This window comes from Salvelinus fontinalis, chromosome 26 (assembly GCF_029448725.1).
Source record: "Salvelinus fontinalis isolate EN_2023a chromosome 26, ASM2944872v1, whole genome shotgun sequence".
In the NCBI taxonomy this organism is placed as follows: domain Eukaryota; kingdom Metazoa; phylum Chordata; class Actinopteri; order Salmoniformes; family Salmonidae; genus Salvelinus; species Salvelinus fontinalis.
Window position 1 is genome coordinate 989329 of NC_074690.1, and position 24997 is coordinate 1014325.

Below are 24997 nucleotides of genomic sequence, written 5' to 3' on the forward strand. Positions count from 1 at the left end.
CCATAAGAAGTTTACTAGCTCACTTCAGCTGGCTGGCTAGTTAGCTAACTAGTTTTATAGTTATACACTGTCATGTTAGCAGCCTTTTATACTGGTGCCTCGTGCTGATGCACTGTATCCCACAGGGTATCACGCCCTGGCCTTAGTATTCTTTGTTTTCTTTATCATTTTAGTTAGGTCAGGGTGTGACATGGGTAATTTATGTGGGTTTTGTAGTGTCCAGGGTGATTGTAAGGTTTAGGGGGTTTATTTAGAGTAGTGTGTTTATGTTTAGTAGAGTTGTCTAGCTGTGTCTATGTTGTGTGTAGTTGTCTAGGAAAGTCTATGGTTGCCTGAATGGGTTCCCAATTAGAGACAGCTGGTTTCTGTTGTCTCTGATTGGGAGCCATATTTAAGGTAGCCATAGGCTTTAGTTTGTCGTGGGTAATTGTCTATGTCTGAACGTTTGTAGCCTGTGTATGTGCACTACGTTTATAGCTTCACGGTCATTTGTTGTTTTGTTAGTTTGTAAGTGTTTTGTTTCGTTTTGCCTTCTTCTATAATAAAAGAAGATGGCTTATTTTCCACATGCTGCGTTTTGGTCCGTCTCACTCCCACGCGATCGTGACACAGGGCTAGTTTTATAGTTATACACTGTCATGGTTCTATTAGCAGCTGATGCTTTGCTAAACGAGACTTGAACATTACGTGAAAGTTGTTATTGTGTTCATGGCTGAGATTCAAATAAGGAATTGTGTTTTGGTATTTTGTGTAAGGTCAATTATATTTTCTTATTTAGTGAAAATTCAATCAGAGATTAATTTCCTATTTATGTAAAGTTATTTGATTTATGAATATTCATTAATTAAACTTTTGATTATTTAAAGTTGATACATTTAAATCATTCTCCCGGTTGCTTCCCTTTTCCACTGCATTTCAGATTACTATACTATAGTGATTTCTCTAGAAACCTAGGACAAACTGTTTTAAAGGAGGCCTGGGTAAGGCCACAATGTCATCAATATGCTAATTTTGATTATTTCTCGATTATTATTATTTATTTATTCTTTTAGATCCACATTTGTTATATATGTCGACATCCTCCATCAGTTTACTGAGAACATGAAGCAAACTGATTGGGTGGCTGTTAGAGCCAGTAAAGGGTGCTTTACAATTTATAGTGGAAGTAAAGTTTTTTTTAATTTTTAAACAACGCCTCTCTTTCTCACCTAGTTGTTTTGTTCATGTCAACGTTTTAAATGTACTGTCTGTCAATTGTAAAGTTTTTTTCTCAAAAAAATGTCTTTGTTATCTGTCAGACAGGGGGGAAGGGGGGAAGACTAGCTGTTGCCACTTGGCTAATGAGAATCCCAATCAATCCTAAAGGTCTATGAATTTGATAGTAGTTACATTTCTCCAGCCTCATCCCTCAGCTGTTTACAAAAAACAGGAGAAACCTTAAGTTTGTTGGGGTGACCACATCGTTATTGTTGGAATCCCAGATTGCACCTTAAATGAAAGTACAATATGTGTATGATATGAAACAGCTGTTCGCTGAGTAATGAGTCCACAGTCACACAGGAAGTGTATGTAGGCCGACATGTTTTTAATCAAAGCTCATTTTCACCATGAAAATCATATTTTATGCAACACGGGAAAATGATGTAAGACTTTGGTCTTGTTTATTCAGCAACTTCTTTGCCCTGTAAGGAAGACAGAAATAAAATAATGGGTGAGTATTAATAATGAACATGCTAACTATATGAATATATGTACAGTTAGAAATAATGTAATGGATGAAGCATTAAATGCTCAGTGTTAAGCTTTGATTTTCAATTTTGAAGAACCATCTTAGTTTGAATTCATCTATCTCTACCTGAAATGTGCTTCTTATAGATCTTAAATACATTTTAGTGAGTGTAAAAGGTCAGTATTGACCTCTGAGAAGACTATATCATAGGTGGTGTTGATGTGGCCATATCTGAACATGAGTCAGGTATAGGTTTAGCAGCAGCTCTGTACCTTTCCAGTGTCGCGGGTCTTGGCTCTGAGCTTGTTGACTTGAGACTCAGCGATGTCAGCACGCTCCTCAGCCTCCTCCAGCTCATGCTGAACCTTTCTGAACTTAGACATGTGGCCGTTGGCTTGTTCCTCCTGGGTGAAGAAAAGAGAAGGAGAGTGTAAAATCAGCATTCAATGTTTGAAGCTTCAGGTAGCAAATTAATATAATTATTTCTTGAGGTATTTTAAACTACTTTTTTTGTTGTTGACAGATTTAGGATAGTATATAGGGAGATAGATGATCCAGCAGAGAGAATGAGTGGTGAAATGGGGGATCAAACCACTGCTTCCAGGGGCTTTCAGTGTCTAAAATAAGTATTCACCCACCTTGGATTTCTTAACATTTTATTGTTACAAATTAAAATTAAAATGGATTTAAATTCGTTTTTTTGTCAACGATCTACAAAACATACTCTGTAAAAGTAGAAGAACAAGTTAAAAAAAAACATTTGTATTAATAAAAAATAAAACTATATCAGGACTAGATAGGTATTGACCCGCCAAGGTCAATACATGTTATAAACATCTTTAGCTGTGTCTTTATAGGTAAATCTCTGGATTGTGCAATATTTTTAATAATTCTTCAAGATCTGTCGATTTGGATGTTGATCATTGCTAGACAGACATTTTTAGTTCTCATAATTTTCCAAGCAGTTATAAGTCAAAATCCAAACGCTACCCACAGTTAATACGGAGCCACAGATAGCCAAGCAGTTAAGAACGTACGGCCAGTAATCGAAAGGTTGCTGGTTTGAAACCCCCTAGACGACTAGGTGAAAGTCTGCCAGTGTTCCCTTGAGCAAGGCACCTAACCCTAATTGCTCTGGATGAGTGTGTCTGTTTAAAGAATGTGTTTGTTGTGAGTAGTTGTATTTGTCTGTAAGCTATTTTATCTTCATTTACAGGCTGTTAAAAATGTTTTTTAGTTGAGTGTATCAACTGACGGCCCGTACAGGTTCGGAACGATAGACTCGTTTTTTGTTTTGCTTTTGTAGCCTCTTTTAGCGATCAATATGGCTGTAAGCAGAAGCCTGGCTTTGACGTTTCTGTTTTACTCTACAAGTCAAAGTTTATCCCCCACTCCCGTTCCACCTACACCGAAAGAAGTGGATGGCGAATGGGATGGAAATCTTCCCATTCACAGTGTGAATTTCAGCCTTGAACAACTTTAGCGACAACTGATATCACCGTTCCTCCTCTCCTTTCGTTTCTTTACTAGGCCACTCCGGAACGTTCACTGTCTTCTTGGTATGAAACTCCAGTGTAGATATGTCCTTGTTTAAGGTTATTGTCAGCTGAACGGTTAATTTCTCTCCCAGTGTCTGGTGAAAAGCAGACTGAATCTGTTTTTCTCTAGGATTTTGTCTGTGTTTATGTACATTCCGTTTTTTTTCATCCTGAAAAACTCCCCAGTACTTGCCGATGAAAAGCATACCCGTAAAATGTTTATTCCTTTGCCATTTTTTTGGACCTATTTACCAATCAGTGCTCCTCTTTGCGAGGCATTGGTTAAAGCCTAAACTAAACTGTATGGATATTAAGTTTTGTAATGTCTACAAGGGGAAAAAATATGTTTATCAATGTATAATGACTAAGTATGTGACTCACCGCCTCCTCAGCCTGCCTCTTGTAGGCCTTGACTTTCATCTGCAGCTTATCTACCAGGTCCTGAAGTCTGGCAACGTTCTTCTTATCCTCCTCGGTCTGTGGGACAAGATCAAAGAATCAATGGCCAATAGTTTTATACACAAAACTGTCTGTGTTAGTGTCAAGATTGGGACGAAGGTACTTTCTGTTACCTGGTAGGTGAGCTCCTTGACTCTGCGCTCATACTTTCGGACTCCCTTGACTGCATCTACACCTCTTCTCTGCTCAGCCTCCACCTCAGTCTCGAGCTCACGCACCTTTGTGAGAGAAAGTCATTACACAATGCTCCTGTGTATTTGTATGATTAAATACATTTCCAGCAATCAGTCTTTCAATCCACCTTAATCCACCCTGCTGTTAACTCACCCTGGACTCCAGTTTCTGGAGCTGCTTCTTGCCTCCCTTCATGGCCAGGTTCTCAGCCTCATCCAGGCGGTGCTGCAGGTCCTTCACTGTGACCTCCAGGTTCTTCTTCATCCTCTCCAGGTGAGAGCTGGTGTCCTGCTCCTTCTTCAGCTCCTCAGCCATCATGGCCGCCTGGAATCGTAGTTTGTTTCATTTATGCACCAATTGGCACCAATCGTAACATCCCTCTGAGATCTTTGTTGTGGTAAACAATCCCAGCTACCATTGGCCCATGGATACAAATGAAGTGAATGTAATTGAATAGATCATAAGGACTCACATCAGTGATGGCCTTCTTGGCTTTCTCCTCTGCATTCCTGGCCTCCTGGACAATGTCTTCCACCTCTCCCTGCACCTGCACCAGGTCAGACTCCAGCTTCTTCTTGGAGTTCAGAAGGCTGGTGTTCTGGAGGAGGTAAAACCATTTTTTTGATTCTCAAGAGAACTTTCAAGTGACAAGGCAGAAATGGTATGCCTGGCTGAGTTTCATTAGAAATTGCTTTTGACCCATACCTGGGAGTGCAGCAGTCCAACACGCTCGCTGGCGTCTACCAGCTCAGTCTCAGCCACTTTGCGGCCTCTCTCTGTCTGCTCTAGAGCAACTCTCAGCTCCTCGATTTCAGCCACCATCAGACCGTTCCTGCGCTCCACCATGGCTGCCTGCTCCTTCATATCATCTGCGGCACGAACAGCGTCATCAAGGTGCAATTGGGCATCCTGGGGTTCACAATGACATGGTTTCATTAGGAAGTGTGGAAGTAGAGGTGATTGGGTCATTGATATAAATGCTCCTTGGTAAGAATATCCCCAAAATCTCTGCCTTTCTACACTATATTAGTCAACTCTATGTCTACTCTTCTCTGTTCTATTATTTTCTACAGATTCACCAACAAATCTCTCCCCAGTCCCTTTACCTTGAGCTGTCCCTGGACGTTCCTCAGCTGTTTCTGGGCCTCAGCGGCCTGCCTGTTGGAGTGGCTCAGCTGGACCTCCATCTCGTTCAGGTCTCCCTCCATCTTCTTCTTCACCCTCAGGGCATCATTCCTGCTCCTGATCTCAGAGTCCAGGGTGCTCTGCATGGAGTCCACCATCCTCTGGCTGTTCCTCTTGATCTGCTCCATTTCCTCGTCCTTCTCAGCCAGCTTCCTGTCCACCTCACCCTTGATTTGGTTCAGCTCCAGCTGCACTCTCAGAATCTTGGATTCCTCGTGCTCCAGTGTTCCCTGGACAAAGAGATGCAGTCAGGCGAATTGTGTTCAATACATATGGATGTGTTTAACACAAGGAATTCAATATATATGAGTACAATAAACACAAATACAGGGATCGTGGGACTGTAGCTGGAGTTGCCTAGTGTACCACTTTAGTTGTATTGTTTGTATATCGTATTTTACATTTGTGTGACTGTCCTTGTCTATCAGTGTTTTGTTACTTGTCGTGTTTTGTGTGGACCCCTGGAAGAGTAGCTGATGCTTCTGCAAAAGCTCATGGGGATCCAAATGATCAAATTAACACTGCTTATCCCATCGAAGAGCTGTAGCTGTAGTTTGTACCTCAGCCTCCTCCAGAGCGGTCTGGATCTCAGACTTCTCTGTCTCCACGGTCTTCTTGGCCTTCTCCAACTCATGGATGTTCTTGCCAGTCTCTCCGATCTGCTCAGTCAGGTCACCAATCTCCTCTGCACACAAACACAGGAGCAGTTTAGACTTGGGAGATTTTCAGTGGGTATTGCCAATACACTGAAGTTGACAGTGAATTATAATAATTATTGCGGCCGAGTTCTCTGCCATCCAGGACCTCTATACCAGCCGGTGTCAGGGAAGGCCCCAAAAAGTGTCAAAGACTCCAGCCACCCAATTCATAGACTGTTCTCTCTGCTACCTCACGGCAAGCTAAACGATGCAGCAAGTCAGGAACAGACAGGAACCTGAACAGCTTCTACCCCCAAGCCATAGGACTGCTAAATAGTTAGTCTGGGTAGCTATTGGTTACTATGTAACTATCTGTCTCTTTTTGCATTAAATCACCACGTGTTGCTGTTACTGTTTGTCTATGGTGTTGCCTAGTTACTTTATGCCTAACTGTATGTACGTATCTACCTCAATTACCTCGTACCCCTGCACATCGACTCGGTACTGATATCTTGTGTATAGAGCCAAGTTATCGTTACTCATTGTGTATTTCTTCCTCGTGTTATTATTTCTCTATTTCCTTGTTTTCTCGCTGCATTGTTGGGAAGAGCCATAAGCGCCTGTTGTTTACGAAGCATGTGACAAATACAATTTAATTTGATTCATGAATTAATCAGCACTTCACAGGGTCTTGCAAATATAATTGCCCCCACTGCTTTGGGTTGTTCAAAGTGATACCAATTATAAGTTGAAAAAAATTGAAATGTTAATTACACTAGTTCAACATGAGCTCAATAGAACTGCTGTCAAATGCTCACGTTGCAGGTTCTTGTTCTCTCTCTTCAGAGTCTCCAGATGATCCAGAGCCTCCTCGTACGAGTTCTTCATCTTGAAGAGTTCAGTGCTCATAGAGCGAACCTCCTTCTGAGCTCCTTCCAGCTCAGCCTGACCCTCCTCATACTTCTGCTTCCACTCTGCCAGAACCTGGGGAAATCCATGGGATTTTCATTAGGTCTTGATGAAGAGATGGAATAAGAAATATGCTACAATTATGCTACATTTGATCACACAGCAGACAGAACATATCACTCTAGGTTGAGGATTATTAATGTTCACCTTGTCAAAGTTCCTCTGCTTCTTGTCGAGGTTGGCGGCCATTGCATTGGCTCGCTCAACGTCAATCATGAGGTCCTCCACCTCTCCCTGCAGCCTCTGCTTGGTCTTCTCCAGGGAGGCGCACTTGGAGTTGGTCGCCTCAATGGTCTCCTCAGCCTCCTGCAGACGCTGGGCCAGTTTCTTCCTGTTGGACGACAGAGGGTTTACAAATCAACGTAATTTTTTTTTTAGAATCCCCTACCACTCACTATCTTCACCCTATATTTGAGTTTTGCTGTTCCGTGTGACTCACTTGGACTCCTCCAGCTCTTCTGTGCGCTGGATAGCATCAGTTTCATACTTAGTTCTCCACTGAGCCACCTCACAGTTTGCCTTGGACATGCCACGTTGTAGCTCTGCCTTGGCCTCTTGCTCCTCCTCAAACTGCTCCCTCAGGAGGTCACAGTCATGGCGGGCAGACTGGACACCGTGGGCCAGTGCGTTTTTAGCCTTTGCGAGAGAAAGAGAGAAATACAAAGACTAAGAGAGATAGTAACACAAATGACAGTGGAAGTCTCTGAGGGTGGCCTAGTCACCGTCTCTATCAGGGGTGGGCAATCATTTTGTCTCGAGGGCCACATTGGGATTTCAAAATTCCCTTACCTTGACCTCCTCTTCAATCTGCCTCTTCAGCTCCTCAACCTGCTGGGTGAAGGCCTGTTTGCCTCTGGTCAGCTGAGACACCAGGGATTCCTTCTCCTCCAGCTGGCGGCCAAACTCACCTGCAGGGACAGAGGGACATCTTGTTAATAGGGTCTTTGTTCTCTAAGATTGAACATGTATTTCAAGGTAACGTAGGGCAATGTTGTTGTTAAATAGTTGGGTTTGGTAGGTTAGTTTCTAAATGTAATCCATTACAGTTGCTAGTTACCTATCAAATTGTAATCAGTAACGTAACTTTTGGATGACCCAAACTCAGTAATGTAATCTGATTACTTTACGTTACTTTTGGATTACTTTCCCATTAAGAGGCATTAGAAGCAGACAAAAAGCATCCATCAAACCCATTTGGTGTGTCATCATAGTGGTCTCTGAATTGTGGTCAGACTCGCTCAGGTGGAACTAACAAACTTGCTAGAAATCTAAATGAAGTCAATGTATTTTTTGCCAAACATCATTTCTCAATTTAAAAGTAATCAAATAAGTAATCATCTAGTTTTTCAAAAGCATTAGTAATCTGAATAAAATATTTTTTCTGATAATGTAACAAAGTGCTTTAAAGAGCGATCATTACAGTTTAAGTCAGAACAGTAGAAACTATGTGGACTGGACTACATGGATACAGCCCCCAATACATGTTATTGTGTTTTACTGAAGAAAGAATTGGTTTGTTGTTCATTGTTGATGATGGTACCATTTTCTGTCAGGAGTCTGGCCCTCTGTCCACTGATGTCGTTGATCTGGCGAACATTCTCATCATTCTTAGTCTTGATCTCGCTCAGCTGGTCCTCAAGAGTACGGCACATCTTCTCCAGATTGCCCTGTTAGTGAGACATGTACCATCATTACTTTATATATGGGACTCCTGTCAACTTCAGTTCACTTAAATGGTAATGCAGTTGACTCTCCTCAACAGTGCTTGACCAAAACATCACTACTCACCTTAGCCTTGGCGACGGCCTCCATGTTGCTGGAGAGGTCATCAATCTCCATCTTGTACTCACTCTTCTCCTTCTCCAGCTTCTGCTTGACGCGCTGCAGGTTGTCGATCTGCTCCCCGAGCTCAGCCACACTGTCGGCCTGCTTCTTGCGCAGAGCGGCGGCTGTGGACTCATGCTGCAGGGTGGACTCTTCAAGATCACGACGCAGCTTCTGGAACTCAGCCTCGCGCTTCTTGTTCATCTCAATCTGAGCAGCAGTGGCGCCTCCGGCCTCCTCCAGCCTCTCGCTGATTTCCTCAAGTTCTCTGGAGAGATCGGCTCTCTGCTTCTCAACCTTGGCCCTGGCAGCACGCTCAGCTTCAATTTCCTCCTCCAGCTCCTCAATACGGGCCTAGAACAGGGGGCAGGAGCACGGTTGATGAATACTACAATACAGAAAACAATAATAGTATACATTTTTTTTTAAATGTGTTCATACAAAACCAGTTACACTAATATATTCAGTAGATGGCGTCCCATGCAGGAACCAAAACCACAACGGTAAGAAACCACATCTTCCAATCTACTGACTCACCAGCAAAAAATGTGTGCTACCAGAATGTTTTTTTAGGAAATGTTTCAGCTGTGTGCTTTCCTGTACTGGAGCTGAGGTCCTGTACTGTACCTGGAGTTCCTTGATCTTCTTCTGTAGCTGAGCTCCCAGAGACTGCTCATCGTCAATTTTACTGAGGAGCTGGGATGTCTCAAACTCCTTCCTAAGAAACACAAACACATCGATTGCAAAGTTGGTTTCGGTTCGATTGAGTAAAGAGAGAGTATCATGTAAATGCTAATTCATAATTACAAGAATTAGTCAAGAACAACCATTATTGTCAATATGGCAGGTATTGTTTGTTTACTTCTTGATTTTCTCATCAGACTGCTGCTTGTCATTCTCCAGGTCCATTATGGACTCCTGGGCCAGTTTCAGATCTCCCTCCAGCTTTCTCTTGGCTCTCTCAAGGTCCATACGGACCTTCTTCTCTTGCTCCAAAGAACCCTCAAGCTACAAGATAAAAACACACATGTATTGTTCAAATCTAAACAACAGAAGATAATAACATCTTACATACTATCATTACCAAAATGTCAAACTCCACTCACGTCGTCCACTTGCTGTTCCAGCTTGGTCTTGGCCTTGGTCAGAGTGTTGACTTTGTCCTCCTCTGACTGCAGGTCGTCCAGTGTCTGCTGGTGGGCCTCTTGGAGGGCTTTCTTCTCCTTGGTCAGCTTAGCAACGCTCTCATCCAAAGACGCCATCTCCTCTGTCAGGTTTTTAACCTGAAAACGGCCACAACAAAATGTGTCTTTGTTCACTTCACCATAAAGGGGAGATTTAGTTTCAGATGTATTGCATTCATTTAATTCAGATTAGGTTAGTACTGTTCTATAGATTCAACACTAGGTGGCAGTGTACTGAATGGAAGTCATAAACAAGTAGGAGCAGAACATGCAATGAATGTGGGGAGTACCACTATTTTGTGTCTTAATTTTTCCTGCACTCACAATACATCTGGAATTCTATTTCTGTTGAGCTATGTTTTGAGTTGATGATGGTTTGGGTTAGACTGTCTATGATAAGACACAAGACCTTGTTTTCAGTGGCATGCTTCTCCTTCTCCACTTTGGCCAGGGTGAGCTCCAGGTCATCAATGTCCTTCTTCAGCTCAGAACACTCATCCTCCAGCTTCCTCTTCTTGGCAGTCAACTCAGCATTCATCTCCTCCTCATCCTCCAGCCTCTCAGCCGTCTCTTTGAGTTTGGCCTCCAGCTGGATCTTGCTCTTGATGAGCCCCTCACACCTTTCCTCAGCATCGTTCAGATTCTCTGATTCCTGATTTCAGAACAGGAGAAAAATCATCCTCCTCACTTTGTTTATCAAAATATAGATTTGATTTAGTCAAAAAAAGTCTAAACAAATCAATATAAATAATAAAAAAATTATTAAATGTGTGCTCGTTTGTGTATTCATGTGTATAAAAATATGATCTTATGAGGATCATTTCTCACTCACAGATGCAACTTGGAGTGCCAGGTCGTTCTTCTCTTGCAGCACGGACACCATCTTCTCCTCCAACTCCTTCTTCTTGGCCAGAGCCTTGGCCAGGTCTGTCTTCATCTTGTCGAAGTTCTCCTTCATGTTGGCCAGCTCCTTCTCGGTTTCAGCGCTCTTCAGCAGGGGCTTGATCTTGAAGTACACCTTCATCCATGGCCAGGTTTTCACATTCATGAATGAACGGATGTTGTACTGGACGGTGAAGATGGCATCTCTGGTCGACAGAGAGGATAGAGTGGCATGGTGAGTGACATGCTTAAAGCTACATTCTGGGATTTGATGAACAAGAACCCCCCCCCCCCTAACACTTTGTGTATACAGCTGAGGAACGGGGCTAAGGAAATGGAAGAACTCTTAAATTCATAGACAGAGTTCTAGATGCAAGGACTGACAGGTCATGCTTAAAATCAGGAGATATTTTATGTTATTTAAGAATGAATGGGTAAATATCACCAATGTAAATGACAACTGAACAGCTTTGCCAAATCCCAAACTGCAGCACTAATAGAGCATTTTAAGACCTACGTTCTCATTGTGATCAACTCACAGCATTTACAGTATGTGATCATCATGCATTACATACAGCAGGTCCACAGAAAGCTTTGCCAAGATGTCTACTCTTCCTCACCTCCTCTCCATCATCTTGGTGAACTCTTTTCTCATGAGGAATCCACGGCTGAGAGCCTGGACCATGCCGACCAGAACGGCCAGCTTCTCATCTCTCATCTCCTCCAGGACACCCAGCAGACCGGCTTTGAAGAACACCTGAGACACAGGTAAACATGGCCGTTGGAACCCCAGTCAGATGGTGACAGATAGAAAGGGTTGGATCAAAACAGGGGAACAACACCACTAGATTCATTTGAACATAAACATTGCAATGCTAACAAACAAACCACGGGATAGCTTGTTTAAAAGTTGTAAGTTCTTGCAGAGTTGTAGATGAATAATGTACACAGATACAGATAACTGAAGCCATACCACTCTAACTCAATGCACATGATAATGAGTTGAGTTTATATACTTGTATGAATTTGAAGAAAACAATTGTTCAATGTTTTTCCACCTTTTTCATAAGTTTAAAGGTCAATCAGCAGTTGCAGCATTAACAAAGTTTCCTCCCCGCCCCTTTTTCAGTTAAAAAGAGAAGGAGGGGCCTGGAGATATGTAACCACTTTCAAATAGACAGAGCTATTGATGCAAGGACTGACCATCTATGCTATTACATGATAGGTTGAACCATGTTTTGAGGCTATACAGTGTTAGTTTACATTTACTTAGTTTACAGACCATTGGAGTAAAACAAGCATTGGGTTCTACAGCTGAACTAAGCTCATGAGGCATTTCTAAGTTATATTCTTCCAGAATCAATGGGTACAAATCATTAATGTATCATTCAGAAAATGGATGCAACTGCAGATTGACCCTTTAAATGAAGAAGAAAGAATGAAAGGATGGATAAACCAACTGGACAGATTTTATTTTATTTATTTTTATTTATTTTTATTTCACCTTTATTTAACCAGGTAGGCTAGTTGAGAACAAGTTCTCATTTGCAACTGCGACCTGGCCAAGATAAAGCATAGCAGTGTGAACAGACAACAACACAGAGTTACACATGGAATAACAATAAACAATGTTGAATGGTTCATGTTTAAATCATCATTGAAGTTGTGTTTGGATGTCAGCTTTTGCTGGAGTTATTTGACTGACCTTGGTGTGTCCAAACTTGTAATCGTCGTGATTTATATCAATGGACCCAAGCAGCTTCTCAGAAGCCTTCTTGTTGTCCATGAACTGGCCCTCGGGGATGACACTGGCATTCAGTACTTTGTACCTGAATGAGGAAACAGTTTTAACATATTTCAAGTTGTAATGGGTTGGTTATATTACATGAAAGCTAAGCCTATTCTGATGCTGGGATTGCCCTTGGAGAATTGTGTGGTTGTGTGTGTGTTGTATGTTGTGTGTGTTGTGTGTTGTGTGTGTGTGTGTGTGTGTGTGTGTGTGTGTGTGTGTGTGTGTACCTCTGCTTGAAGTCAGCATAGATGATTCTGCTGGGGAAGCCCTTTCTGCAGATCCTGATCCCCTCCAGAACACCATTACACCTGAGCTGGTGGATAACCAGGAAGTTCTCCATCAGACCTGGAAAAACAAACCAAGTCTCTTTAATACTTATTAACAGACTAAAGGATTGGGCTTGTTAAGGTTACTCATACTGTATAGATAAAATGTAATAATTCAAGTCAATATTTCTTGTACCTGGAGTCTTTGACTCGTTGGGGATCAGGCAGCGTACAAAGTGAGGATGAGTGCTCCTCAAGTTGGTCATCAGCTTTTGTAAGTTCTCCTGGAAGAGGATTACAAACCATGTTCTCAGAAATCATTTATGATAATCAATGCCCCTTTTGGAGGACTGAATATAGACATTTCAATAGCTCACCCTGAACTGGGAGGACACAGTCTGCATGGAACCACCCTTCTTCTTGCCTCCTTTCTTGGTTGTATCTGTTCAAATGTGGATAAGTTAAAGATCATTAGAAATTAGAGAATCAAATGCAAATGCTGCCAATGAGACTGTGCAAAATTACACCTATTGAATGAGTAAATTATCCCAGTGAATAACCCTGATAAATTGTGATACATTCAAAGAATTTAAAGCATTCGTCACCAACAGGTCGATCGGGATTTTGAACCGTTTCATGTCTGAAGGTAGAGAGCAAATCAACTACACGTATAGGCCTACCACTGGCCAATCAGAAAGCTCAGATCACCGTGCATGCACAGTTTCCTCGAGCCATAGATTGTAAAAAGAAGAATCTGAAGCACAACAAAGTTGCTACTTTGAGATGTAAAACCGATTGAAACCATGACTAGACAGAGACTCAACGAATACAGCAGAGAGATGCTCTTTTAATGAGTAAGTTCATGTTTAAGTTGTTATTCAACACTTTGTTCAACACTTTTATGAGGCATAACATGTGCGTTCTCCCTACTTCCACTCGTGCTACAACCAGCACTGCAGCTGTAATGAATGAATACAACCAGCACTGCAGCTGTAATGAATGAGTACAACCAGCACTGCAGCTGTAATGAATGACTACAACCAGCACTGCAGCTGTAATGAATGAGGACAACCAGCACTGCAGCTGTAATGAATGACTACAACCAGCACTGCAGCAGTAATGAATGACTACAACCAGCACTGCAGCTGTAATGAATGAGTACAACCAGCACTGCAGCTGTAATGAATGAGTACAACCAGCACTGCAGCTGTAATGAATGACTACAACCAGCACTGCAGCTGTAATGAATGAGGACAACCAGCACTGCAGCTGTAATGAATGACTACAACCAGCACTGCAGCTGTAATGAATGAGGACAACCAGCACTGCAGCTGTAATGAATGACTACAACCAGCACTGCAGCTGTAATGAATGACTACAACCAGCACTGCAGCTGTAATGAATGAATATAAACTGCACTGCAGCTGTAATGAATGAGTACAACCAGCACTGCAGCTGTAATGAATGTCTACAACCAGCACTGCAGCTGTAATGAATGACTACAACCAGCACTGCAGCTGTAATGAATGACTACAACCAGCACTGCAGCTGTAATGAATGAATACAACCAGCACTGCAGCTGTAATGAATGAATATAAACTGCACTGCAGCTGTAATGAATGAGTACAACCAGCACTGCAGCTGTAATGAATGACTACAACCAGCACTGCAGCTGTAATGAATGAGTACAACCAGCACTGCAGCTGTAATGAATGTCTACAACCAGCACTGCAGCTGTAATGAATGACTACAACCAGCACTGCAGCTGTAATGAATGTCTACAACCAGCACTGCAGCTGTAATGAAGGAATACAACCAGCACTGCAGCTGTAATGAATGAATATAAACTGCACTGCAGCTGTAATGAATGACTACAACCAGCACTGCAGCTGTAATGAATGTCTACAACCAGCACTGCAGCTGTAATGAAGGAATACAACCAGCACTGCAGCTGTAATGAATGAGTACAACCAGCACTGTAGCTGTAATGAATGAATACAACCAGCACTGCAGCTGTAATGAATGAATATAAACTGCACTGCAGCTGTAATGAATGACTACAACCAGCACTGCAGCTGTAATGAATGTCTACAACCAGCACTGCAGCTGTAATGAAGGAATACAACCAGCACTGCAGCTGTAATGAATGTCTACAACCAGCACTGCAGCTGTAATGAATGAGTACAACCAGCACTGCAGCTGTAATGAATGAGTACAACCAGCACTGCAGCTGTAATGAAGGACTACAACCAGCACTGCAGCTGTAATGAATGACTACAACCAGCACTGCAGCTGTAATGAATGAATACAACCAGCACTGCAGCTGTAATGAATGAACACAACCAGCACTGCAGCTGTAATGAATGAATACAACCAGCACTGCAGCTGTAATGAATGACTACAACCAGCACTGCAGCTGTAATGAATGAGTACAACCAGCACTGCAGCTGTAATGAATGAGGACAACCAGCACTGCAGCTGTAATGAATGAATATAAACTGCACTGCAGCTGTAATGAATGAATATAAACTGCACTGCAGCTGTAATGAATGAGTACAACCAGCACTGCAGCTGTAATGAATGTCTACAACCAGCACTGCAGCTGTAATGAATGACTACAACCAGCACTGCAGCTGTAATGAATGAGTACAACCAACACTGCAGCTGTAATGAATGAGTACAACCAACACTGCAGCTGTAATGAAGGAATACAACCAGCACTGCAGCTGTAATGAATGAGTACAACCAGCACTGCAGCTGTAATGAAGGAATACAACCAGCACTGCAGCTGTAATGAATGAGTACAACCAACACTGCAGCTGTAATGAAGGAATACAACCAGCACTGCAGCTGTAATGAATGAGTACAACCAGCACTGCAGCTGTAATGAATGACTACAACCAGCACTGCAGCTGTAATGAATGAGGACAACCAGCACTGCAGCTGTAATGAATGAATATAAACTGCACTGCAGCTGTAATGAATGAATATAAACTGCACTGCAGCTGTAATGAATGACTACAACCAGCACTGCAGCTGTAATGAATGTCTACAACCAGCACTGCAGCTGTAATGAATGAGTACAACCAACACTGCAGCTGTAATGAATGAGGACAACCAGCACTGCAGCTGTAATGAATGAGGACAACCAGCACTGCAGCTGTAATGAATGAGGACAACCAGCACTGCAGCTGTAATGAATGAGGACAACCAGCACTGCAGCTGTAATGAATGAGGACAACCAGCACTGCAGCTGTAATGAATGAGGACAACCAGCACTGCAGCTGTAATGAATGAGGACAACCAGCACTGCAGCTGTAATGAATGACTACAACCAGCACTGCAGCTGTAATGAATGAGGACAACCAGCACTGCAGCTGTAATGAATGACTACAACCTGTAATGAATGAGTACAACCAGCACTGCAGCTGTAATGAATGAGGACAACCAGCACTGCAGCTGTAATGAATGTCTACAACCAGCACTGCAGCTGTAATGAATGAGGACAACCAGCACTGCAGCTGTAATGAATGACAACAACCAGCACTGCAGCTGTAATGAATGACTACAACCAGCACTGCAGCTGTAATGAATGACTACAACCAGCACTGCAGCTGTAATGAATGAGGACAACCAGCACTGCAGCTGTAATGAATGACTACAACCAGCACTGCAGCTGTAATGAATGAGTACAACCAGCACTGCAGCTGTAATGAATGACTACAACCAGCACTGCAGCTGTAATGAATGACTACAACCAGCACTGCAGCTGTAATGAAGGAATACAACCAGCACTGCAGCTGTAATGAATGAGTACAACCAACACTGCAGCTGTAATGAAGGAATACAACCAGCACTGCAGCTGTAATGAATGAGTACAACCAGCACTGCAGCTGTAATGAATGACTACAACCAGCACTGCAGCTGTAATGAATGAGGACAACCAGCACTGCAGCTGTAATTAATGAATATAAACTGCACTGCAGCTGTAATGAATGAATATAAACTGCACTGCAGCTGTAATGAATGACTACAACCAGCACTGCAGCTGTAATGAATGTCTACAACCAGCACTGCAGCTGTAATGAATGAGTACAACCAACACTGCAGCTGTAATGAATGAGGACAACCAGCACTGCAGCTGTAATGAATGAGGACAACCAGCACTGCAGCTGTAATGAATGAGGACAACCAGCACTGCAGCTGTAATGAATGAGGACAACCAGCACTGCAGCTGTAATGAATGAGGACAACCAGCACTGCAGCTGTAATGAATGAGGACAACCAGCACTGCAGCTGTAATGAATGAGGACAACCAGCACTGCAGCTGTAATGAATGACTACAACCAGCACTGCAGCTGTAATGAATGAGGACAACCAGCACTGCAGCTGTAATGAATGACTACAACCAGCACTGCAGCTGTAATGAATGAGTACAACCAGCACTGCAGCTGTAATGAATGAGGACAACCAGCACTGCAGCTGTAATGAATGTCTACAACCAGCACTGCAGCTGTAATGAATGAGGACAACCAGCACTGCAGCTGTAATGAATGACAACAACCAGCACTGCAGCTGTAATGAATGACTACAACCAGCACTGCAGCTGTAATGAATGACTACAACCAGCACTGCAGCTGTAATGAATGAGGACAACCAGCACTGCAGCTGTAATGAATGACTACAACCAGCACTGCAGCTGTAATGAATGAGTACAACCAGCACTGCAGCTGTAATGAATGACTACAACCAGCACTGCAGCTGTAATGAATGACTACAACCAGCACTGCAGCTGTAATGAATGACTACAACCAGCACTGCAGCTGTAATGAATGAGGACAACCAGCACTGCAGCTGTAATGAAGGACTACAACCAGCACTGCAGCTGTAATGAATGACTACAACCAGCACTGCAGCTGTAATGAATGACTACAACCAGCACTGCAGCTGTAATGAATGACTACAACCAGCACTGCAGCTGTAATGAATGAGTACAACCAGCACTGCAGCTGTAATGAATGAGTAGAGCAAAGTGTTCTGATACACTTGTCTTATTTAATATCAAGGAATATTTCACTTTCTCTGATCACAGCAGTAACAACATGAATTGGTGCAGGAGGCAGAAATAATGCAGTGCAACTTGAGTTTCACCATCAGCTGGAAGACTGTGTCCCCTTTTCTCTTTACGGAGGAAGGGAGAGCGGAGGGACAGTGAGTCGGGGGAGAGGCAGCATCACCTCTGCTCCCTCCCTCTCCTCAGACTGACTATCAGATGCAGGCCGTCAGTCCAGTAAAAAAAAAGGAAACTATTATGCTCACTCAGCTGTGGATCACAAGTAATACGACAAATGATATATTGCCATTGTGATCATATACCCATTTTATACATATATATATATATATATATATATGTATAATTTCAAAATGGTCTGAGAAGAATCACATTGGCAGGGCAATTCAAGTATAACCTATATACTATAACCTATATACAGTGATACTATATTGGGCCTATAGCCGACTGAACAAACCTCATTGCTACAGAACTGTTTTTAATTGATGAATGTTGCATAGGCTTGTGTTTTCTAAGTCATTTACAAAACATCTCAGCAGGATATCTTGGCCTGCATTTTGACTCAGAAAGTGATCTTGACTCTGAAAAGGTTGGTGGCCACTGCTCTAAAGACAATGTGGGTCTGAGTTGTGACTATCGCTTAATTGAATCTTTTGACTTGATGCTGGTCTTACCCTCAGGTGGTGCAGCGGGATACAGTGCAGCCAACAGTTTGACTGAGGACTTCCCGTACATCTGAATAACTGAGTCGTTCAGGGGGTCCTTGTTCTTCTCCAGCCAGCCAGTGATGTTGTAGTCCACAGTGCCGGCGTAGTGCACCAGGGAGAAGTGGGCCTCTGCCTTGCCTTTGGCAGGCTTGGGCTTCTCATATGCCTTGGTTTTGCCAAGATGCTGGTCGTTCAGCTTGTTCTTGAAGGTAGTGTCTGAAGCCTTGGGGAACATGCACTCCTCTTCAAGGATGGAGAAGATGCCCAATGGCTTTACAAAAAGAGATGGATATCAAATGAGTGATTTTTACATTTAGGATCACATTTATTCCTTTAGCAAACATACTTTTATAGGATTACATTCATTTAGGGGGAAATCATAGGAAACATATTGAGTTCTCAACAGTCAGATATGTTGTACCATTATGATAATATCTATCAATGCGCTCCCTATGAGCTTTGCTGTTGTGGTCCAGTATAATCCTTACAGACAACTGACCTTCTCAATAAGCTCAATGCAGGCAGCCAAGTCCATGCCGAAGTCAATGAAGGCCCAGACGATTCCCTCCTTCTTGTACTCCTCTTGTTCCAGGACGAACATGGTGTGGTTGAAAAACTGTTGCAGTTTCTCATTGGTGAAGTTGATGCACAGCTGCTCCATGCTGTTGTACTGTTAATGGAGTTTCAGAAGGGATCATTTCATCATCATACAAGGCTGTAATCCCTCTCAATCACAACTCATTGTCTTGTTCTGGTCTCATACTCACATCAAAGATCTCAAACCCGGCAATATCGAGCACACCGATATAGAACTGCCTTGGATTCTTGGTGTCCAACATCTCGTTGATACGGATGACCATCCACAAGAACATCCTCTCGTAGATGGACTTGGCCAAAGCCATGACTGCATTATAAACCTGCAAAGATAATACCTCAAATGAATACATGAGATATTGACCATGTCCAGTGATAAGGTTGGGAAAAACAACAGAAGTATTTTTAAAAAGAAAAGCAATTGTCCCCAAAATAATTCAGGTAGTTAGAAAATGTTTGACGCTGTGTTTAACCGCCCTACCTGAGGCACAGTCTGTCCCTTGGTCACGTACTCGTTGCCGACCTTCACTCTGGGGTAGCACAGACACTTCAACAACTCAGCTGAGTTCAGGCCCAGCAGGTAGCCGATTTTATCAGCCACTGGAGAGAAAACAAACAACGGATCGCTTGTTTCTGATGTCTTTTATAGGTTAAGTTTTCATTTTCACCCACATCCATTATTCAAATCATTTCTAGAGGTTGGAATTTGGTCTCAAATGTATTTCCTGCCTCAGTTTCATGTGGCACCGACTGTCTTGGTCGTTTCCCTGTAAAAGGACCAATGAGCACCAACTCGGGAAGTTCATAGGAGCATGTCAAATTGGGTGTCAAATGAAAGCTAAGAGTCTATATTTTTCTAGAAATAAAGGAATATATATATATATATATATGTATATATATATATATGTTTTACCATTTGCCATCCTGAAAATGAGGAATAAGCAAACGCTTTGATTTCTGGTCAAACAGATGGACAAGTTGTCATGTAAAACAGCTGGCAGAAAAAGTCTTAAAAGGTATTAGAAATACAACTAATATTTTCGATTTTGTTTTGGAGAAATGTTTCTGTCTTCTGTAAGTTTCAAAAACAGTGCCTTGTGCTTTAAAATTCTGTTACCTCATGAGGAGGGAGAACAAAGAAACTTTACAGAATTAACAAGTAAAAGTAGACCTACCAATTAGTTTGTGTTTTTACTCATATCAATTTTGTTTATGAATAATTAATCAGTAACAGAATTTCTTGAATGAAATTGAATTGGCTACAATGGGAAATCAGAGTAGTCATAATCCACAGTTAGGTTCACAAGTTTGTACAGTACAGTAATGTATAGTACAGTACAGTAGTGTATAGTTCAGTACAGTAGTGTATAGTACAGTACAGTAGTGTATAGTGTGTAGTGTCAGTAGTGTAAACTGAGGGAGATTTTACCAAAGTTCTTGTTACCAAACTTTGCATCTGCACAGTTCTTCCTGTAAATCTGTTTTTGTTTGATGTTCAGTGTAAATTGTTGAAAGTGTTCATTGTACATATGCTTTAATGGTTTGTTAAACTGTAAAATGTATGATTTTTGTTTGTCATACATTTTAAATGAAAATCTCAACACAATTCCGTTAACATGGAATTAACTTCTTACGTGTTGTATTTCTACGTTGGGGACTGGGAAAGGGACTAATGCTTTCCGTATCTTACGTCTATGAGTGGGACTCACCCTCTGTTCCATCTGACTCGGCCTGCTCCTCGCGCTGCTTCTGCTTGAATTTCAAGTTGCCATGGTGCATTACAGCTCCTGTCAGCTTGTAGATGGCCATTTTCTCATCGTTAGAGAAGCCCAGGATGGTAATGGCATCCTGGAATTAGAGAGGAAGTACAACAGTGAAGAACTGAACAGTAGTTTACTCAGTTACAGTACGCTACCGGTCTGTGTTCAGTCCAGGAAGAGGAAGTACAACAGTGAAGAACTGAACAGTAGTTTACTCAGTTACAGTACACTACCGTTCTGTGTTCAGTCCAGAACAAATGGGATGGATAGAATTAACTGGCTTCTCTGTTACACATGATTGCTCTTGGCCAACACACTAGTATATGACAGCACAACATGAGTTTTACACAGTTCCACAGGGCACTTAGAGGCAGTCTCTTGTGGAAGTCTTACAGGTATGTGCCTCAAGGTGAAGTGTGAAGGCATGACGAGTGGCCTTGAAGCAAATGCCTAACTAACACAAGGTGCCCAGCTGCTATCAAGCTGGATTTCCGCAATGCATTCAGTGTGTATTGTGGTCCTACCCATTCCATATCTAGAGTTTGGTTCACACTTTTATCACTCACATCGGTTGCATCCAGCTCGACCTTGTCGTCGATGCTGGCCACACTGATCTGACCCTGGCTGATCATGGGGAAGTCGTAAGGGTTGGTGGTGATGAGCGTCATTTCTGTGGACAACGGAGAATGGCTTGTCAGTTAAACCTCTTAGAATTCTGCTGTCCTACCTTTACAGTATCTCTCCCTCCTTTACTCAATAGATGGACTCAAGGATACATGCAGTATATAATACAGAGCATCAAAAGGGGGGGACTGAGGCTCCTGGACTAGTGCAGCACAGTGCATTACTTGATCTTTCCCATGAAAGACCTTGAAAGACCTGACCCATGTTTAGATGCCTTGTTACGTTGGATGTACTCATTGTAATAATATTACCAGTGTTGACTAGGAAACATTTGAATAAGTTCCACAGATGGAGGTGTGAATAATTTCACCTAAACCTTTACTTTGCCTTACCAACTAGCTCAGGTTTGTGGTTGGTCATCATCTGGTAGAAGATATGGTAGCCTCTCTCAGCAGGCAGCTGGAAGGCCACTCTGGACTTCTCTAGCAGGTCTGAGAGAGAGAGAGAGAGAGTGAGTGAGACAGAGACAGGGAGAGAGAGAGAGAGTGAGAGAGAGAGAGACAGAGAGAGAGAGAGAGAGAGTGAGACAGAGACAGGGAGAGAGAGAGAGACAGAGAGAGGGAGAGAAAAAGAGAGAGAGAACATAAGATAACATTACATTTGATGATTCAATCTCCAACAAATATTCTGTTTGATTTAAGGAAAGCATTGAGAAACACGGAAAACCAACTCACAGGTCTCAATATCAGCTTTAGCCAGTTTGCCACCTTGGAAGTGAATCCTGATGAATTTACCCTGTAGTAGAGCATGGGGGATAGAAATAGGTCAACTAAATACATCTAGCATTTTACTTTGATAGACCAGTTGAAAAGTTACAGTTTGTTGAACATCTATTGACGAAACTATAGAGCACAACAGTATCAGTCATAATACCCATAAAACCTAGCGGTCAAACAGGGAAATGGTTCCAAACGTTTTTACACCATTCATTTCCCCAATAGTGGATTTTAGCGTGTAGTTAGCGTGTAGTTTTGATAACAGTGTAAGTCTATCTAAGACAAGGTGACTTTTAGCTAAATATGTTTGCCTGTATTTACCCACAACAAATGAAATGCTAATTAACTGCTAATGTGGCTATCATAAAGAACTACAAATGCCATGATGATCTGGACGAGACTGCCTAATTTAGGCAAAGGCCAGAATCTCTGGATAAACTATCTAATGTTAGCTAAATGTATTAATGAATAAATTGGCTACATTTATTTAAATGGTACATTCTGTCTTGTATAAGTTATAAATCGACACAATAGCTGTTAGCGAAGGTGTCAGCTAGAGATGAAATGCAAGATCTTGCAGGGATTTGTAGTTGTTCATGATGTCTACTTTGATGCTAATTAGCATTTTGAAATCTGAGAGTAGATAGAGACAAATATATTGATTAAAGTCACCTTTTCTGATTTACATGGTTATCAAAACGTCACACCTGGGTAAGCCTACACGGAACACAAACCTTATTTTAACTGTTGCTAAAATCCCCGATGGGAGAAATAAATGGTGGAAAAACAATTGGAAGCATTTCCCTGTTTGACCGCTAGGTTTTATGGGTATTATGGCACCTATAGGGAACTTTTAAAATATTTTTTCCAATTGAAGGTCACTTCCACAGTATGCCCTTCATACTTACAAAGCGCGACGAGTTGTCGTTCCTCACTGTCTTGGCATTACCGTAAGACTCCAGCAGAGGGTTAGCTGCAATGATCTGATCCTCAAGAGACCCCTGATTGAGACAAACACAAGTTGCTCAGAAACTATCAAACACTTGACTTAAAACAGGATTCACCGCTTGAAAGAAAGTTTACACAGAGCAACAAACTGAAATATGTTACCTTCATTTTGCTGGGGTCTAATTCCTTCTTGACACCAGATACTGCGATGGTGGCGAAGTACTGGATGACACGCTTGGTGTTGACAGTCTTTCCTGCACCGGATTCTCCGCTGGTTTATATAACAGAGAAAGATGGGTTTAGTCACATGTTTTAGTGTCAGATTGGCTTTCACTGAGAAATAGCTTTGTAACCAGTCATTACTACAGATAGCCTAATCCACTCATAATGTCCTGTATTTTATAACACCCAAGTCACCCAATATGTTATAATAGAAACACTTTCTCAAGTGAAATGATAGAAAACAACTTACGTAATCAGGACGGACTGGTTCTCCTTATCTGGAACCAAAGACATGCTGCTTATTATAATCAATCAACATTAGGAGTACATCATTGCATTCATAAGCGTCATCATGAATTTCATTCTGGAATATTTTCCATTCAAGGATAGTGAAACGAGAGATTCCCAGCAGACTGTTCTAACTTAGACTAGAAGACAGTAGATTCCACCCATCCATCCATCCATTTCTCCATGAGAGCTCGTACCAATCATCATGAACTGGAAGGCGTTGTCAGAGACGGAGAAGATATGGGGTGGAGCCTCCATCCTCTTCTTCCCTCTGTAGGCGTTGACAACGACTTCGTCGTACACGGGGAGCCACTTGTAGGGGTTCACCGTGGCACAGAAGAGCCCAGAGTAGGTCTGGATGAAAGGGATCCAATTAGGTGATTAGCAAAGTCAGATTGACTTTTACCTGGATTTATGTGAGGATGTGGGTGTACTATGGTATACTAATGTGGGTCTACTGTATTGGTATGTTTTGGTTTCTACTGTTCATTTATGTGTAGTACTGTTTGTGTGTATTTATTAGGTTAATTTACAGTGTGTATGTTTATGCAGGTTTCTTACATAGATCATCCATGCAGCATAACGCTCTTTGAGGTTATACAACACAGAGGCTTCATTCAGGTAGGTCATCATGGCCATGTCCTCAATCTTGTCGTACTTCGGGGGGTTCATCTGGTAGATGTCTGCTTCTTTGAACTCTTTATCCTGAAACAGTCAGAAATATAGATTACACACGGATCAAACTGGACATTACTCAATGCTTTTTGCTGATTAAAATACCCACATTTTATCAATAATTCCATTATATTATTAAATAGCAGCAATAAAAATGGTTTGTTTGAAGGTTATATTCTGCTTAAAAAAGAACAAAGAAAAGCTTCTTGATCTATTTTTTGTTACTGATTTCATATTATCTTTTGGCATGTTTTTGACAATTTGGATAATTTTTTAACTTCAATACTTTTCAGATCAGACTCACCACTTTGGTGCCGTCAGCATTTGTGACTTTGACAGTACACTTTCCCTCTGTCCTGCCAGTGATCAAACCCTTAAGGTACAGCTCCTTGACGTCTGTCACATAGCAGGCGTTCTTTGAATCAAACGGCATGGCTTGTGCCTCCATCCTCTCCCTCTCGGGTTTACGAAGGTACAAGGCAGCCTTGCCGTAGATCTGCATCTCAGCGTCCGTACTCATGGTGACGGATCACTAGGAAAGAGATGAAACAAGAAACATGATTGACTCTGTGGTGCTTCCTCCACAGTCAACAGAGTGAGCGGTATCTCACACAGCATTTAAAAATAAACTTTTATGTGAAGACAAACCATGTCTCACCTTCTTTTTCCCCTCCTACAGCTGAATTTGTACG

At 42.1% G+C, this 24997-nt stretch overlaps 1 protein-coding gene across 1 annotated transcript; it reads right to left on the reverse strand.

Annotated features, from left to right (window-relative positions):
- Positions 1-1564: 1564 nt before the first annotated feature.
- On the reverse strand, positions 1565-24997 carry LOC129823534 (myosin heavy chain, fast skeletal muscle-like). Its single transcript, XM_055882330.1, has 40 exons — positions 24964-24997; positions 24610-24837; positions 24192-24335; positions 23828-23984; positions 23593-23620; positions 23283-23391; positions 23081-23173; positions 22131-22191; positions 21789-21887; positions 21339-21442; positions 20722-20860; positions 19494-19612; positions 19186-19335; positions 18918-19088; positions 18386-18689; positions 13018-13082; positions 12837-12924; positions 12602-12719; positions 12288-12411; positions 11203-11339; positions 10533-10788; positions 10110-10352; positions 9623-9799; positions 9379-9524; positions 9144-9234; positions 8481-8870; positions 8233-8359; positions 7482-7600; positions 7132-7328; positions 6840-7023; positions 6542-6707; positions 5646-5770; positions 5007-5315; positions 4606-4809; positions 4373-4498; positions 4054-4224; positions 3840-3944; positions 3649-3744; positions 2002-2133; positions 1565-1682 (listed from the first exon to the last, which is right to left on the reverse strand). Exons 2-40 carry the CDS (start codon positions 24823-24825, stop codon positions 1662-1664), a joined length of 5811 nt encoding a protein of 1936 aa, XP_055738305.1. The 5' UTR covers positions 24826-24837; positions 24964-24997; the 3' UTR covers positions 1565-1661.

Coding starts and splice junctions, on each gene's coding strand:
- LOC129823534 (XM_055882330.1), bottom strand. CDS start 24,825: ATGAGTACGGACGCTGAGATGCAGATCTACGGCAAGGCTGCCTTGTAC. Junction 19,089..19,185: donor CCGGGTTTGAGATCTTTGAT/GTGAGTATGAGA, acceptor CTCCATTAACAG/TACAACAGCATGGAGCAGCT. Junction 5,771..6,541: donor AGAGAACAAGAACCTGCAAC/GTGAGCATTTGA, acceptor GTTTGTGTGCAG/AGGAGATTGGTGACCTGACT.